The following is a 13,878-nucleotide window of genomic DNA, read 5'->3' as shown; positions in this document are numbered from 1 at the left end:
GCTCCTGATTGGCTGCAAGCTCTGTTAAGGCTTTCATTTACTAACCTGGGCAGCCTATCAGAGCTTGGAATTCTCTTGCCAAAATCAGTCAAAATCTTTTAAGCCGGCTGCAAGGCTCCTTATGGGTTTCAGTGTTCCATTGCCCAACCTCTACAGCCTATCAGAGCGTGAGAATTTCGCTGCCAGCCAATCACCGATTTGCCGGTATTGTAAAGCCGGGAGGGCACCTTATCTCAGGTTGCAAAGGGCATGAGCCAACCTGGCACCTCTGCCTCTTTGCATACCGAGCCTACCCACTGCCCAGGCTCCACAGAGTCTGGGCTCTGGCAAATGGTTGCCGGATAGCCTTGTGTCAGCCCAGGATGTGGGTACTCAAGCAGAACTGCAGTATCCTGCCTGTTCTAACACTTTGCATCCCTGAGGCTTTCAAGTATGGACTCCACACAGACACAGAGGCACCAAGCTTGGTTGCCATCTGGGCTGGCCGGAATCCAGGACTTGGAAATCCCTCAGTTCTTTTACAGGTTACCAATATATACACATTAAACTAGAACCATTTAATAAAATATATTGTGTCCTGTTTTCTGTATGCTAAAAAGTATGAGTTCCTATTCTTGTGTCAGGGATGGAGTGAGTGTATATATTCCCTACATTCACTAGCCTTATTCTTGGCACACATTAGAAAAATAACTTATAAAACTTTTAGACACTGTGATCATGCTCATATTTATAACTTAGCTGGAGCATCCCCTAATCCCCTAAACTATGTTCAGTGTACCTGGGTATGTATCTGGGTATCTGTCCTATACTGCGGAACCCCTGCTACACTAGGGACTCCATGTATAGCTGCAGATATAGTTTAACCCCTTCATACCCATTTACCTTGTCTGGAAGATGCTGCAGAAGGGATCCTTGCAGTGAGTCGTAAGAACTTTTTCAGAGTCAAAGTTTGGCGGAGTAATGTGCTTGGCTGTATCCGAGAATATCACTCAATTCCCGGATACAACTTTTGGGGTATCTCATTGTGGCGGGAGAGGGTTAACCAGGCCAATAATAAAAGGTATTATGCCCGGCTGGTTAACCCTGAGCCCTGTTGGGAGTGAAGGGGTTAAAATGTATTGTCCCCCATAACACCATGTTTTCCCCTACACTACCATTATTGTCCCTGTTTTGCAGCCTGTTGGGGCTGAAAGGGGTTAAAATGAATTATCCCCATAATATCATGTTTTCCCCTACACTACCTTTATTGTCCCTGTTTTACAGCGTAGCAGCTTGCTGCTGTTAAATGAATGAACTATGTACTAACTATGTTTTTGACACAAGGGGGAGCCTCTAGCGCTGAACCAAGCGCTAAGTGAAGAAGCGTGCCTGTGAATGGGTGGCCGCTATGAAGTATAGGTATCACTTCCTAAGCCGTAGACCCCTAAACCGCAAAGTCAATTGGATAAGTGGTTTGCGGTCTAGCTGAAGTGCCTTCGTGTCAAAATGTATCCACCAGGCTCGTTAACCACTTAAGCTGAAATTGTTAATTGCCAGATACCGGTGGGAAGTATGGGCACTTCCCACTTGGTAGCCAAACCCCAGACTTACTGTCGCCAGGTAAGGGGTTGGGCCCGGTATGCTAAGGAGCTCAGGTGTGAGGTTAGCACATGCTATGTGCAAACCGGGAAGCAACTTCTGTCCTCTTTGTAAGGTACTGGCAAGTCGGGGATAGGTGGGGAAACTTATTCCCACGAGAGGATTGGGTGTATATGTTAGGTAGAGGACCCTTAACCCTATAAAAATGCCTGCTGCTCCGACCAAGTCAGATTCATCTCAGATTTTACCAAGAAGCGTCCAAGTACAGAGTCAGCGGTGTCACGGTGGACACAACTTATCAACACTTTTTATATTTCTGGGTACTCGATTGAACACAACAAGAAACAAAATAAATTGTGATTTATTTCCTTGATAGACAAAACACACGACAACTTCAGAATACACTTAAAACAACACTTACTGGGATGGGGAAACAAAATAAATTGTCCTTTGCACGAAAGCGCAAGAAATGCAGTCTCTGTTTAAAGGTCCAGTGGCTAGATCGCAAGTTGCCGATCTAATAACTCTGCCAAATCAATGTATTTCTTAGAAGTTCATAGGCATTCGATCGGGAGTCCCCAAGGCTAATGAATACCAAAGTTTAGGGTAAATTCTTGGTTGCGATGGTATTAACCCCTTGCATACTGGAACCGTTACCGCTGTGCTTGAACGAAGTCCTGTGTGAAGCGTAGTTACATCATGAATGGTATCTTGATCACAATGGGGATAGTCTGGTGGGCACAGTTATAGGCTGATCAAGGGTATCCTTAACATGTGCACCCAATCCCCTCTGTGTGTATATCTCACCCACCAATGTCCGTTTTGTCCGCAGTTTGCAAAACCGGGCAAAAAGGCTTCCCGGTTTGCAAAGCGCATGTGTCTGCTTGACACCCATGCAACTTAGCATACCTGGGATACAACCCTTTGTTGGCGCCCCTTAGTCTGGGGTTTGGCCCAAAGGTGTCAATGGCCGGGATCTGCCACTTATCATTTACATTATGGTGCTCTGATACTTTTCATCCCTGTCACTTCAGTAGACTGAGGATCTCTGGCTCAGCGGGACCTCTTTGAAGTGCAGGGAAGAAAAAACTCTCAGCTCATTCACCCCCAGCACATTTACATGTCAGAGGATTTTTCCCGGGCTTACAGAAGAAACTGTTCCTGCCTGTACATTTTAAATTCAGTTATATACACTTTATTAAAACTTCATGTTCTCGTGTACCACGACTGTAATTTATACATGTATATTTGTGTTTTACTGACTTATACTGGCACACCAAAAACCAGGGTGCTGGGTGCCTCCGTTCACAAATTAGTCTGCTTTATTGAAGCGGCTTTCTTGTGGGAACCCAAGTTCACCCGGTTCCCACGTCAATTGACCTACTTCCCACGGCCATTGACTTACTGCCTTTTAAGTTCTGTAGGCTAACGAGGTACGGATACATTGTATCGGTAAAACCACTTGAAATCTAACTGCAAGCCAATTATTCAATTGCCTTTTGGTTACGGAGTCAAGAGCTTGAAATGGATACCCATTTAGTACAGCAGACCTCCCATACACAGGGCTGGCTGTGGTGCTCACTACTCCATCTTGTGTCGCAATAAAATATAAAAATATAGCCGGCATTATATTCAATTCCATTACAGCAGGGAGGGAATAGCCTGCAAATGGGGGTTAAGAAGGCTGGGACAGAGCAAAGACGGCATTGCAAATACTTTTAACCCCTTCATTCCCAATGCAAGTTGGGGTTAATCAGCCGGGCATAATACCTTTATTTAGGCCTGATTACCCCTGTTCTCGCCACAAGCGGTTCCGGAGTGTGAGGGGTTAACGGTATCGTAACCAAGGATTGCAACCCTCTTCCAGAATTTATTTGAGCAAAGGATTCCCGAACGAATCGTGTAAGGACATTACGAAAGACTTTCTTTTGGTGGAGATAGCGGGCTGGCACGTTGCGCCCATAGCCAAGGACTGTCGCACGGCTTACATCGCGCACCCACTTGCATGCGTGCAGGGGTGCCCAGAGACTTTGTTTCGTTCCGTGGACATTTTATTTCGTTTCCCCATCCCAGTAAGTGTATATTGACTGTAATTGTGAAGTATTGTGTGTTTGTCTTAAAAGGAAATAAATTACAATTTATTTTACTCATCTTGTGTGCTCAGCCCAGAATCTCTGAAATTTACAGCCTAGAAATCTTGCGATCCCAGCACCCCAGTGTCACTGGAGACCAGCGCTTTTAACACCAAAATACCCGGATCCTTTGATTGAGCAATGCAAGAGATAAAATAAATTGTAGTTTATTTACAGAATGAACATACACAGCTTAGTTTACAAAAAACACTTGAAATACACTTACTGGGATGGGGCAAAACGAAATCTTCTATTCCCAAAACTAAATCTTTAGAAGTCTTTAGGCACACTTTCAGAGGAGCGGGAGTTGTGTGCAAACAGAGCTGAAAACAGTCTTTGGATAGGGGCGCCTCTCGCAACCCCTGTTTCTCCTCCGCAGCTGCTTACTTCGTTCTACCATCGTAGAATTGGTCCTGGATTCCTTAGTTCTAATAAACTCTTGACTTGGGTTACGATGTTGCAGAGTTTAAAATCCATCTTAGATAAATCTGACGTCCGATCGGATGCAGGGATTCTTATTCATTAAAAATCCCTATCTCGTTCGTGGGAACACATATTCCCACCTATCCCAGAGTTGCCCATACTTGGCAAAACCTGGCACAGGGCTTCCTGGTTTGCTAAGGGAATGCACAAACATCGCACCTTTGCTGCTTAGCATACCAGACCAAGCCCCCTTACCTGGCGACATTTTGTCTGAGCTGGCCGGACTTTTACTAAGATGGGGATACTTGCATTTCCCTCCCCACTTCACACTTTTAGGCGGTTAATGCTTTCAACTACAGACTTTTCCAGACATCAGGGAACCAAACCAGCGGGGTGGCTTAGAAGTCCTAGTTACATATGCATTGGTCACCTCGCAGGAAATTCCTGCTATATATTTCTAAAGCACCGCAATTACAACTTAAGTGCTTCCCTCTGTTCCGGCCGTCTGAATGAAAATCCCCTTACGCCTATAATGTTAGAACAATTACAATAGGTGGACTTTCATTCATCAATTTTTATAAAACGTTATAAAAAATTGCGTTATAACCTTTTTAATGATTTTCCTCCCCCAGAGCTCACAGCAAATCTCAGCGCGCTAGGACCTTCCTAGCAGACGTTAGCTAAACGCCGGGCTTTGTGCTGAGAGCTGCTGGGTTTTAAAACCATTATTCCTTTGCGCAGTTACAGGAACACACTGCTATTGAAATACATTTTAAAGTAGAAACAACATTATTCTCTCCCCCTTATGCCTGGTGGGAGACACAGACATTTTTTATTAAAAGCACAGTGTTGCAGCATTGAACAATGTTGCAGCCATTACTGGGTTGCCGAGATGACAGTCTACAATCCCCAATAAGGCTCAGGGGCACCCAGCCTGGCTAATATCTTTATTTACTGGCCTGGGTACCCTTTCACCGTCACAGCCCCGTTCCCAGTAAGTGTGTTAACTGTGTAAATTGTGTTACATTGTGTGTATGTCTTTTCCTGAAAAAAAATTACAATTTATTTTACCTCCTTGCTTTACTCAATCATGATCCCGGTATAAAAGGTGTTGATAAACCCGGTCTCCCGTGACAACCACTACTCTATGCATCCCTGCAAAATACACCACCGGCCTGCAAAGAATCTTCTGTAAATGTACAAAGCATAAACACAATAGCACCTGAAGATAGGATGCTTATCTCTGCAACCGACACATTTCACTGACAAACATAATATATAATATAATGCTACAACAGCATCTCTAACCAGCAAATGTTTAGTGTGTCAGTACTATACTACAGGTCAGTAGTAAAATAAGTAAGCCCTGACACTAAGATATAAAGTGAAGGCACCTACACTGCATGCAGAATAAACACAATGACACAACAGATAGATATACCTCCAGGACAGTGGTTTCCAACCTTTATTTGGTTAAGGAACCCCAAGTAAAATTCCGAGGAACCACCACCATCTCTAATATCGAGTCTGAGATCCGATGCATTGTAAATTCTTCTGTACTTGATACAATTTTCAAATGACCAGAAAATGGGGAACCCAATGGTTCCTAGGAACCCTGGTTGAAAAATACTGCTCTATGACACAACTAGGGCCCAAAAATTACATAAAATGAATCAAATAGCAATGCATGAGGATGATGGATGTATTAGGTTTGGTGTTTGTGCATATTTGATGGACTGTTATTGCTTGCCTTGACCCTCTCCAGCACCGCCTCTTCCCATACCTCTACCTCCTCCCATACACTGCATAAAACAGTAATGCTAGGGGGTCTGTATATTACATGACTAATCATGCATGTGTTTTTTCCCTTGCATCTCTCTTCCCCTCCATAGTGATGCGTTAGGGGGCTCTGCATCATTACTCATTCCTGCGTGTGTTTATGAGCAGCTCCTGTATTGTATAAAGAGATGCATTAGGGGGCTCTGCATTGTGAATCAGTGCTATATGACCCCGCCCCTCCTATCCTTTTCTCGTGCCGTGCACTCACCGTGATACGGGGGATGTTCTTCTTGCCCTGGTAAGACATGTCGGCGCAGTGGGTGTCGGACACGGGATGATGATGCTGTGGACGGAGGAAGAGGAGGATGCGCTGCCCCCGATCTTCCTCTGCTCCAGCCCAGGTTGCAATAAAGGACTTGCAGCAGACTCTAGTGCGCATGTGCATCGCCACTCCCTGTTGTTAACCGAGACAACGGTTCCTGGCTGCGCTGATTGGCTGAGGCAGAAGCCGCTATGCAAATCAGGCGCCTGGGAAGTGGACGGGGCCGTAGCAGAGGATGCAACAACTGCAATGCAGTGAGCTGAGATTGATGATAGCAATCCAGTGCTGCCATATAATAATGCACTGCAATCCAGCACTTGACTCTAATAGTAAACTGTAATTAAAACCTGGACTGTGATGCTATGCTGTGCATAGTACACTGTAATACAGTCCTGTGCTTCGATAAAACTCTGCAATCCAAACCTGATTTATACACTAAATTACACTGCAATCTGGTTTTCTGTGCTGATAATACATTATAATACAGCACTAGACTGAGATAACATAATCTTATATGATATAAGGTTTAGTTCTACAAATGTGATATGTCATTGTATATGCATTTTATGAAATGCAAGCAGTCATCCATGCTACATATTACTGAAAAATTAGCAGTCATGTTGAACATTTTTAACACACCTCTAATGTACTGATATAGCCGTTATCGGAAAAGCCCTAGCACTGATCCATGACACATCCAGTGGTTATCCTCCCTTGCTCAAGAACATCCCCATTTACCACAACTGTTTGCTAATCCCTCCGACATTGTTAAACCGTGAAATTAGGACCAATTCCCAGGCTGCTCGTTTTATTTACAAACCTCTCTTGTGGAATATTATGATCTCCTACTACCCTAATCACTAAATGACAGACACAATGAGATCTGTTTAGCAGAAGGTTCATGCTACCTTGTAAAGTGTTCGATCTGGGATATTAAACAAGCCCTTCCATCAGCACTGTGTCCATTAATTTACCCATTGCCAGTGCCAGATTTATTGGCCTGTGTTTGCCAGCCTCTTCTCTATTTACACTTTTGTAAAGATGGACAATATCTATCCACACCATCTTTGGTCTAAATATCTAACTATCATTAAAAAAAAAAATAATAAAAAATATATATATATAATCCGGTTAATATTCCAGTGTCATCCTTGTATGATTTTCCCACGAAGAACAGTGTTTTATGACTTTTTCTTTGTCATTCCAATATTTTACTGTAATAAATTATAGGGCTTGTAGTAATGACACCTCTTCTTTGATAACAAAAATCCTACATGCCCATGTAAAAATCATTTACAATTGCCCACTGCATATTACCCTCCATACAGCTGCCTTTTAGGAAATGATCAGTGCCTATTGTACTTTGTATAACAGCCCCAAAATCTGCCCAGTGCTTGTTAACCTATATGCAACAGTTGGTTTAGAAGAGATCAGCCCCACTGCCCTCTATAATAACAATTGAGAAATGCAAGAATGTTATTTTTAGTAATAGTTCTCCTGATTTCACTCATAAATAAACAAACACACTGGCCATGAAAGTTTCATACAGATAAAGTTCAAACCAGTTAATGGGTTAAAAATATTATCCATTAAATTCACTCATTTATTAAACTATTCACCATCAGAGTGTGAAGCCATGATGCATATCTAAATAGTGACATACACTATTTGCTCTGGAATGGGTGGGGTAAAAACATAGGGAACCTGTTGCCCACCAATGCAATATACTGTATCAGATATTAAAATTGTGAATGTGTCCCACTCATTCAAAGAATATTCCTCCTATGCACATGTTGCACAAATTCAGTGTTCACTCTACAAAGAATGATTTGTCCCGACTTCCATCTGATCCCCATGTACAATAAATCATTTGTCCCCAATGAATTATTTTGGGAAACCCCTCTACCATAAATTATTTGTCTCCATAGACTTTCATGGGATCCCCCTCTATAATAAATTATTTTTCTCTGTAACGCCTATCATACGGTTTTGGCACAGGCCTCCAGCGTAGAGTAACCAGAGCAATGTTGATCAGTAGGGCAGTATATTTATTTTAAGCAAAACAAAAAATAAATAAAGTGTCTTGAGCACAATCGCAATAAATAATTATGTCACAATTAAATGTTTTTCCTTTCTTGCTGTTTACAATGTATGTAGGTATTTCATCAAGATAACATTTTGACAAATAATGAAAGAACTTCACTAGTTATACACAAGAGGCACAGAATATCAAAACACGACTTCAGTCTATAGTTACAGATGAACATACAGTACATTGCAGTCACATCATGAACTGCAATTATGTCTGAGCTGTGTGTAGGGTAGGGCCGACAGCAATTGCAATATTAGAAAAGTCACAGTCCGACTGAAGGGATGCATTAGAATAAGAGATGGCTACAGTTTATAATACCAATGCTGGATTCACAGCATTGCAACATCAACTCATCGCATGCTGAAAATTACAGAAAAGCATGTCAAGGCCCTCCAACTAAAAGGGGACCATGGTATGAGGGAGAAGAGAATGGAAACACAAAGAGGGGGATCCTCAACGCTCCTCTACCAGTGATGGTGATCTACAAACTTTAACCACTTTGGGGAAGATCATCCCAGTTTTGGGGGTATGAAGCAGTGGAAGGGTTAACAATCCACCCTTCTTGATTATCTACACCATCACCTACCTCATCCACTTTTCTCTGTTTGATCACTAACCTTGTCATTGAGGTTCTGTAGGGCTTCTTTACCATAGGTACACTTGATTTCCAGCTTGCCCAAATCTGCATGCGTGTCCCCAGTGCCTCTCCCTCCCTTCCTGGGACCTTGGTTCTGGGCTCCTCCTGAACCTGCATGAGTTGCCACATCCCTCTGCTGGGCAACGACATTGCCAGACCCCCGCCCCACAGACAGAGAGTCAAAATCAATGGTCTTGTTCTCAGAAGAGCCCTCAACAGGGCAGAACATCCCACAGAATTTCTGCCGGGGCTTGGGACTCCCTGAGCCCAGGTTCTTGAAAAAAGCTGGGACCTGCTCTCCTTCATTCTGCCTGCCGGGTTGCTTCCTGTCAGCCATCCCGAGCTCCTCCAAGACCCTAGGAATGGAGCAGTTATTTCAGACAATTAAAGACCAGAAAAGGAAACAAGGCTGGAGGGGGAGGTCTGAGATGAGATGGGAGGAGAAGGGATTGCAGGTTAACAGCAGACAATAGAGCTGGCTGCTCCTCACACCATGCTGGGTTCTCAGGATACTTTAGCAGGGGTGGTGCTGGGTGGGATCCGTCTGACAGATCACAAGTGTACAGGCTGCTCTTCAAGTTTGCAAATTCAGGAGCAGGGAGGGGGGCTCTGCAGCAGAAAGGGAGATGGACCCGGAAGTGATGTGAACAGTCAATTGGCAAATGGATTGATAAGGATTAATCCTACAATTTGCAGAGAACATTTTCTCGATGTGGAAGCGGAATAAACATAAAGAGCTTCGTGTGTGCATGTTGATTTCTTATTAAATGCGTGTTTATTGCCGGAATCTACAGTACCAAATATACCATACACCAGTATTTCTATATGCCCTTTATTTCTCTGTACATAATCCAGCAAAAATCGATGGGATATAAAATTGGTGGGATTGAAGATAAGTAAATATTTGTCTCTTTTTTCTGTTAGATTGTACCGAAGATAACGTTTTTAGTTTAAAGATACCTGCGAGTTTGCCTCATGGAGACCATCTAATCACTAATGGGGAATGTGCGTGTGTCCCTCTCTCTATCTCTCTGCACAGTATAATGGATATTAACCCCTTTGGAGCTGTTGTGCGTAGCTGAACACACAAACAGAGCCCTTTACAGCTGCACATGGAGCTGAACACAAGAGCAGAGCCCCGTGTATAGAATGCAGCTGTTATGTCTACATTGTGTTCTGTGCACTGCAGGGCTGGACTGATGTGCTGGACTGATGTATCAAAAAGAATAAAGGGAGCAAAAAATGTAAAATTCTTTATATGACACTGATACTACTACTACTACTAATAATAATAATAGCATGTTCTTGTATAGCGCTGCTAGTTTTATATAGCACTTTACATAGACATTTTGAAGGCGCAGGTCCCTGCCCCGTGGAGCTTTCAGTCTATGTTTTTGGTGCCTGAGGCACAGGGAGATAAGGTGACTTGCCCAAGGTCACAAGGAGCTGGTTGGTTCCCCTGCTTCAAGCTCAGTGCCAGTCAGTGTCTTTACTCACTGAGCCGCTCCTTCTGCCTACTATTATATCAACATATAAAAACTGTGCACTCACATGAACAATAAAATAAATAAAATGAAATGAATTGCCTTGTTATATCAGTCTCCGTTCTCCCCTGTCAACGATCAGTTTAGAGTCCTGGTGTCCAGTCTCTTAGTCCGCAACCCGCTGGGCGCTTTTTGCTAGTCTTTATGGATGGGGGTGATAGTTAAATTACAGGAAGAGCTTATACTATTCAGTGGAACAATGGAATTTAATGAACTAGAGCGAGAACTAAACCAAAAGGGGATGGACAATTTAACTTATGAGGAGAGGCTAGCTAAATTAGATTTAGTTACATTAGAAAAGAAGCCACTAAGGGCTGGAACCCAGCACCTTATCCGAATGGTTCTTGCCCCCGCTGCCTCCGTCCGGCAGGGCTGACTGCGTACTTTGACGCGTCAGCCGGCCGATGCTGCAAGATCCTAGTGATTTGCAGCTCTGACGCATCACGTGGTGCGGCAGTCAGCCAATGAGGGAAGGAGGGGAGGGAAGGAGCTAGATGGGAGGCGCTTGGGCAGGGAGCAGAAAAGGAGCTGCGGGGAAAAGTGTGTGAGTGTATATGTATGTGTGTATGTATGTGTGTGTGTTGTGTGTATGTGTTGTGTGTATGTGTTGTGTGTGGGGGTGGTGGTGGGGAGGTGGACGGCACCACGGCACCATGATCAGATCCCGCCCCCCCCTCCGGCTCCCTCAGACCGCATATCGCGGTCTGTGCCTGTCAGCGCGCCGCCTGTCTGCAGTGCGGGTGCGCCGACTGAGGGAGCAGGGCCTTAGCCTAAGAAGGGATAAGATAACTATATACAATTATATTCAGGGATAGTACATGGAGCGTTATTACAGCTCACCTCCAGGATCCCTGATGCAGCATCATCCAGACAAGGTAAATGGGTATGAAGGGGTTAAACTATATCTGTGGCCATACACGTAGTCTCTAGTGTAGCAGGGGTTCCCCAGTATAGCTGAGATACCCACATAGATACGTAGGTACACTGAACCTAGTTTAGGGGTTCAGGGGCAGCTCCAGCTAGGTTATAAAGCTGAGTAAGTTTTTAAAGTGTCTAAAAGTTATTTTCTCATGTGTGCCAGAAATGAGACTCGTGATTGTAGGGAATATATACACTCACTCCATTCCTGACACCAGAATAGGGACTCCTAACTTTTAGCACACAGAAAGCAGAACGCAATATATTTTATAAAAAGGGTATAGTTTAATGGTGCCTATACTGGAACCAGGGTCATGTCCAGGGTATGAATGGACCCAGATAACTTCAACTCAGCCCCCTTTCCAAAGCAAACCAAGTCCTGTTATATTTTCTTCACTTTATTAGGAAAGGAGCAGTATATACAGGCACTTGTGGATGTAATGGTGTTGTGAGAGTGCTTCTCTATAGGTGCTTCGTAGTTAAGGGCAGGTGAAAGAGATTGGGCCTTGCCAGTGGAGGGTAACAAGAAAACGTACTCACCAGTGTAGGAAGGAAAAGGAAGTGTGAGGGAATCTGGGTAATAGCAATAGTCTGTGGACAGGCCAACTATCAGCAAGACAGGGGGGAGGGCAGAATAGTCCATTCTGAGACAAGATCTCAGAGGTTGCTGTAGCAACTCACTGGCTACATTCTCAGAGGCAGAAAGGGCAACATAATGATACATCACACAGGCACAGTGTGTGTGTGGAACAAATGCATGCAGCTGAACTTAAGGAGCTGACAAGCAGAAGGGGGGTCAAACAGAAATATGATTCTTGTTCCATGACACTCCCCATCTGGTATCTGGAGATACCACTATATAACTGGAATATGTGGAACATATGTGCAATGCATGACAAAGATAACATCACATTCTCAAACAATGCGAAAGTCCACATCCACATAACGATGTGATACCGTCCGGTACCACTGGCTACAAAATCCTTTGGCCAAAGTCTTCTGGTAAGGGAGGCCAGGTGAATGCACCACTCCAGCTTAGCTGGTTGCACAACAATGTCTTTGTGCAAAAGTCTATGGCACTGTTTAGTGTTTATTTGTAATCCTTCACGTGCCCCGACGAAATTGGTTCGCAGTCGGAGCGTATTTGTTTGTCTGGACCTCTGATGACAAAGAATCTTCTGAGGGCATTTCTGGGACGTATATTCGTGAGTAACACGGATACTTGAGGCCTTATCTCTATGTCCTCCTCTGGAATCGCAAGTTCAAAGTCGTCGGCTGGAGTTGGTGGCGTTTTCGCGGGCTGCGTAAGAAACGTTGGTCCTGTGAGACACAACGTGTTCTGTAGTTGCGCTGCGGGCACTGATCTGGTGGCATGGTCTGCAGAAATTTGGTCTGTGGGCACATGGTACCATTATCTTGGTTGGGTTGACTTCCTGATTCTTTCTACACAGTTGGCCACGTATACGTAGAATCTTCTTTTCTCGTTTTATGCAACCCAGTACCACCTTGTTATTTGTGTAGAGCCTGACAGCATCTGGTTTGCAGTCCATTTAGTTTTTGATGAGTTCTGCCAGTTCTACCGCTGATACTGCGCCACATGGCTCAAGTCTGGGTATAACGTGGTTGCGTTGTGGCACCACTTTAGCCTTGCCAAGGATGAACCTGACATGGTCACCTCCATCCGAATCCGTGGTTTTTAAGTAGGCTACCGCTGCTATGGCCTTTGTAGAGGCGCCTTGGAACACGCAAAGCTCTTTGCTGTGGGCAGCAGTGAGAGATTTGGGTGAGTAGGGGCGTGGAATCTGAAGCTACTCTAGGATCTTCAAAGAATCCTACCACGTTTCCCACTCTTTCCGTCTTTCTGGAGGTAGTGGGGTGTCCCAGTCCTGCTTCTCGAAGGACATTTCTCTGAGAAGAGACTTCCCTTGTATGGCGACTGGAGCCATGAATCCCAGCGGGTCATAAAGACTATTGACCGTGGACAGGACCCCGCGTCGGGAGTAGTGTTTTACTTCGAAGAACGCCTGGAATGTGAATGCATCTGTTTTGAGATGCCAGCTTATCCTCAGACTCCGCTGTATGGGAGGCGTGCCTGTCCCCAGGTCCAAGTTCTGAAGATCATTTGCGTGATTGTCTGTTGATGTCTGGAACGCTGTGCACCCTAAGTCCTCAGAACGTTTCTTTTGCACGAGAACGCCTCCACGTATTTTGGTGATGTATCTTTGTATTTCTTTGTTAGTTGCTTCTAAGTGGTTGTTTTCTCCCTGGACATGAAGAAGAACAGTTTCTTTTGCTCTTGTAAATCCTTTTGTGAAATGTCTCTGTGACTGTCTCTTTTTAGACATGTGAGAGGACAGTCTTTTTGCTCCTGTAGATTCACCTGCAGGGTGCAATCTTTTGCGCTATGCCAGCTGTGGCGGTTGGCTGCTTTGCCACTTGGTATTCCGCGGAGA

General features: G+C 44.3%; 1 protein-coding gene across 2 annotated transcripts in view; it reads right to left on the bottom strand.

Moving 5' to 3' along the window:
• The window catches only part of DPYSL2 (dihydropyrimidinase like 2), a 38,761-nt gene extending 29,209 nt beyond the window's left edge, over positions 1 to 9,552 (bottom strand). The window contains exon 1 of one of the 2 annotated variants that reach the window (XM_075601560.1): positions 8,944 to 9,552. In XM_075601560.1, the coding sequence (XP_075457675.1) occupies positions 8,944 to 9,300 (357 nt within the window). In that variant the 5' untranslated portion in view covers positions 9,301 to 9,552. Of the gene's footprint in view, positions 1 to 6,180; positions 6,355 to 8,943 lie in introns of those variants that run through there. The other variant, XM_075601561.1, reaches the window with a different exon arrangement.
• Between the last annotated feature and the right edge of the window lie 4,326 nt (positions 9,553 to 13,878).

The sequence above is a fragment of the Ascaphus truei genome, chromosome 5, assembly GCF_040206685.1.
Source record: "Ascaphus truei isolate aAscTru1 chromosome 5, aAscTru1.hap1, whole genome shotgun sequence".
Lineage (NCBI taxonomy): Eukaryota > Metazoa > Chordata > Amphibia > Anura > Ascaphidae > Ascaphus > Ascaphus truei.
The sequence above is the reverse complement of the archived record's forward strand: the minus strand, read 5'-3'. Positions and strand labels throughout refer to the sequence as shown.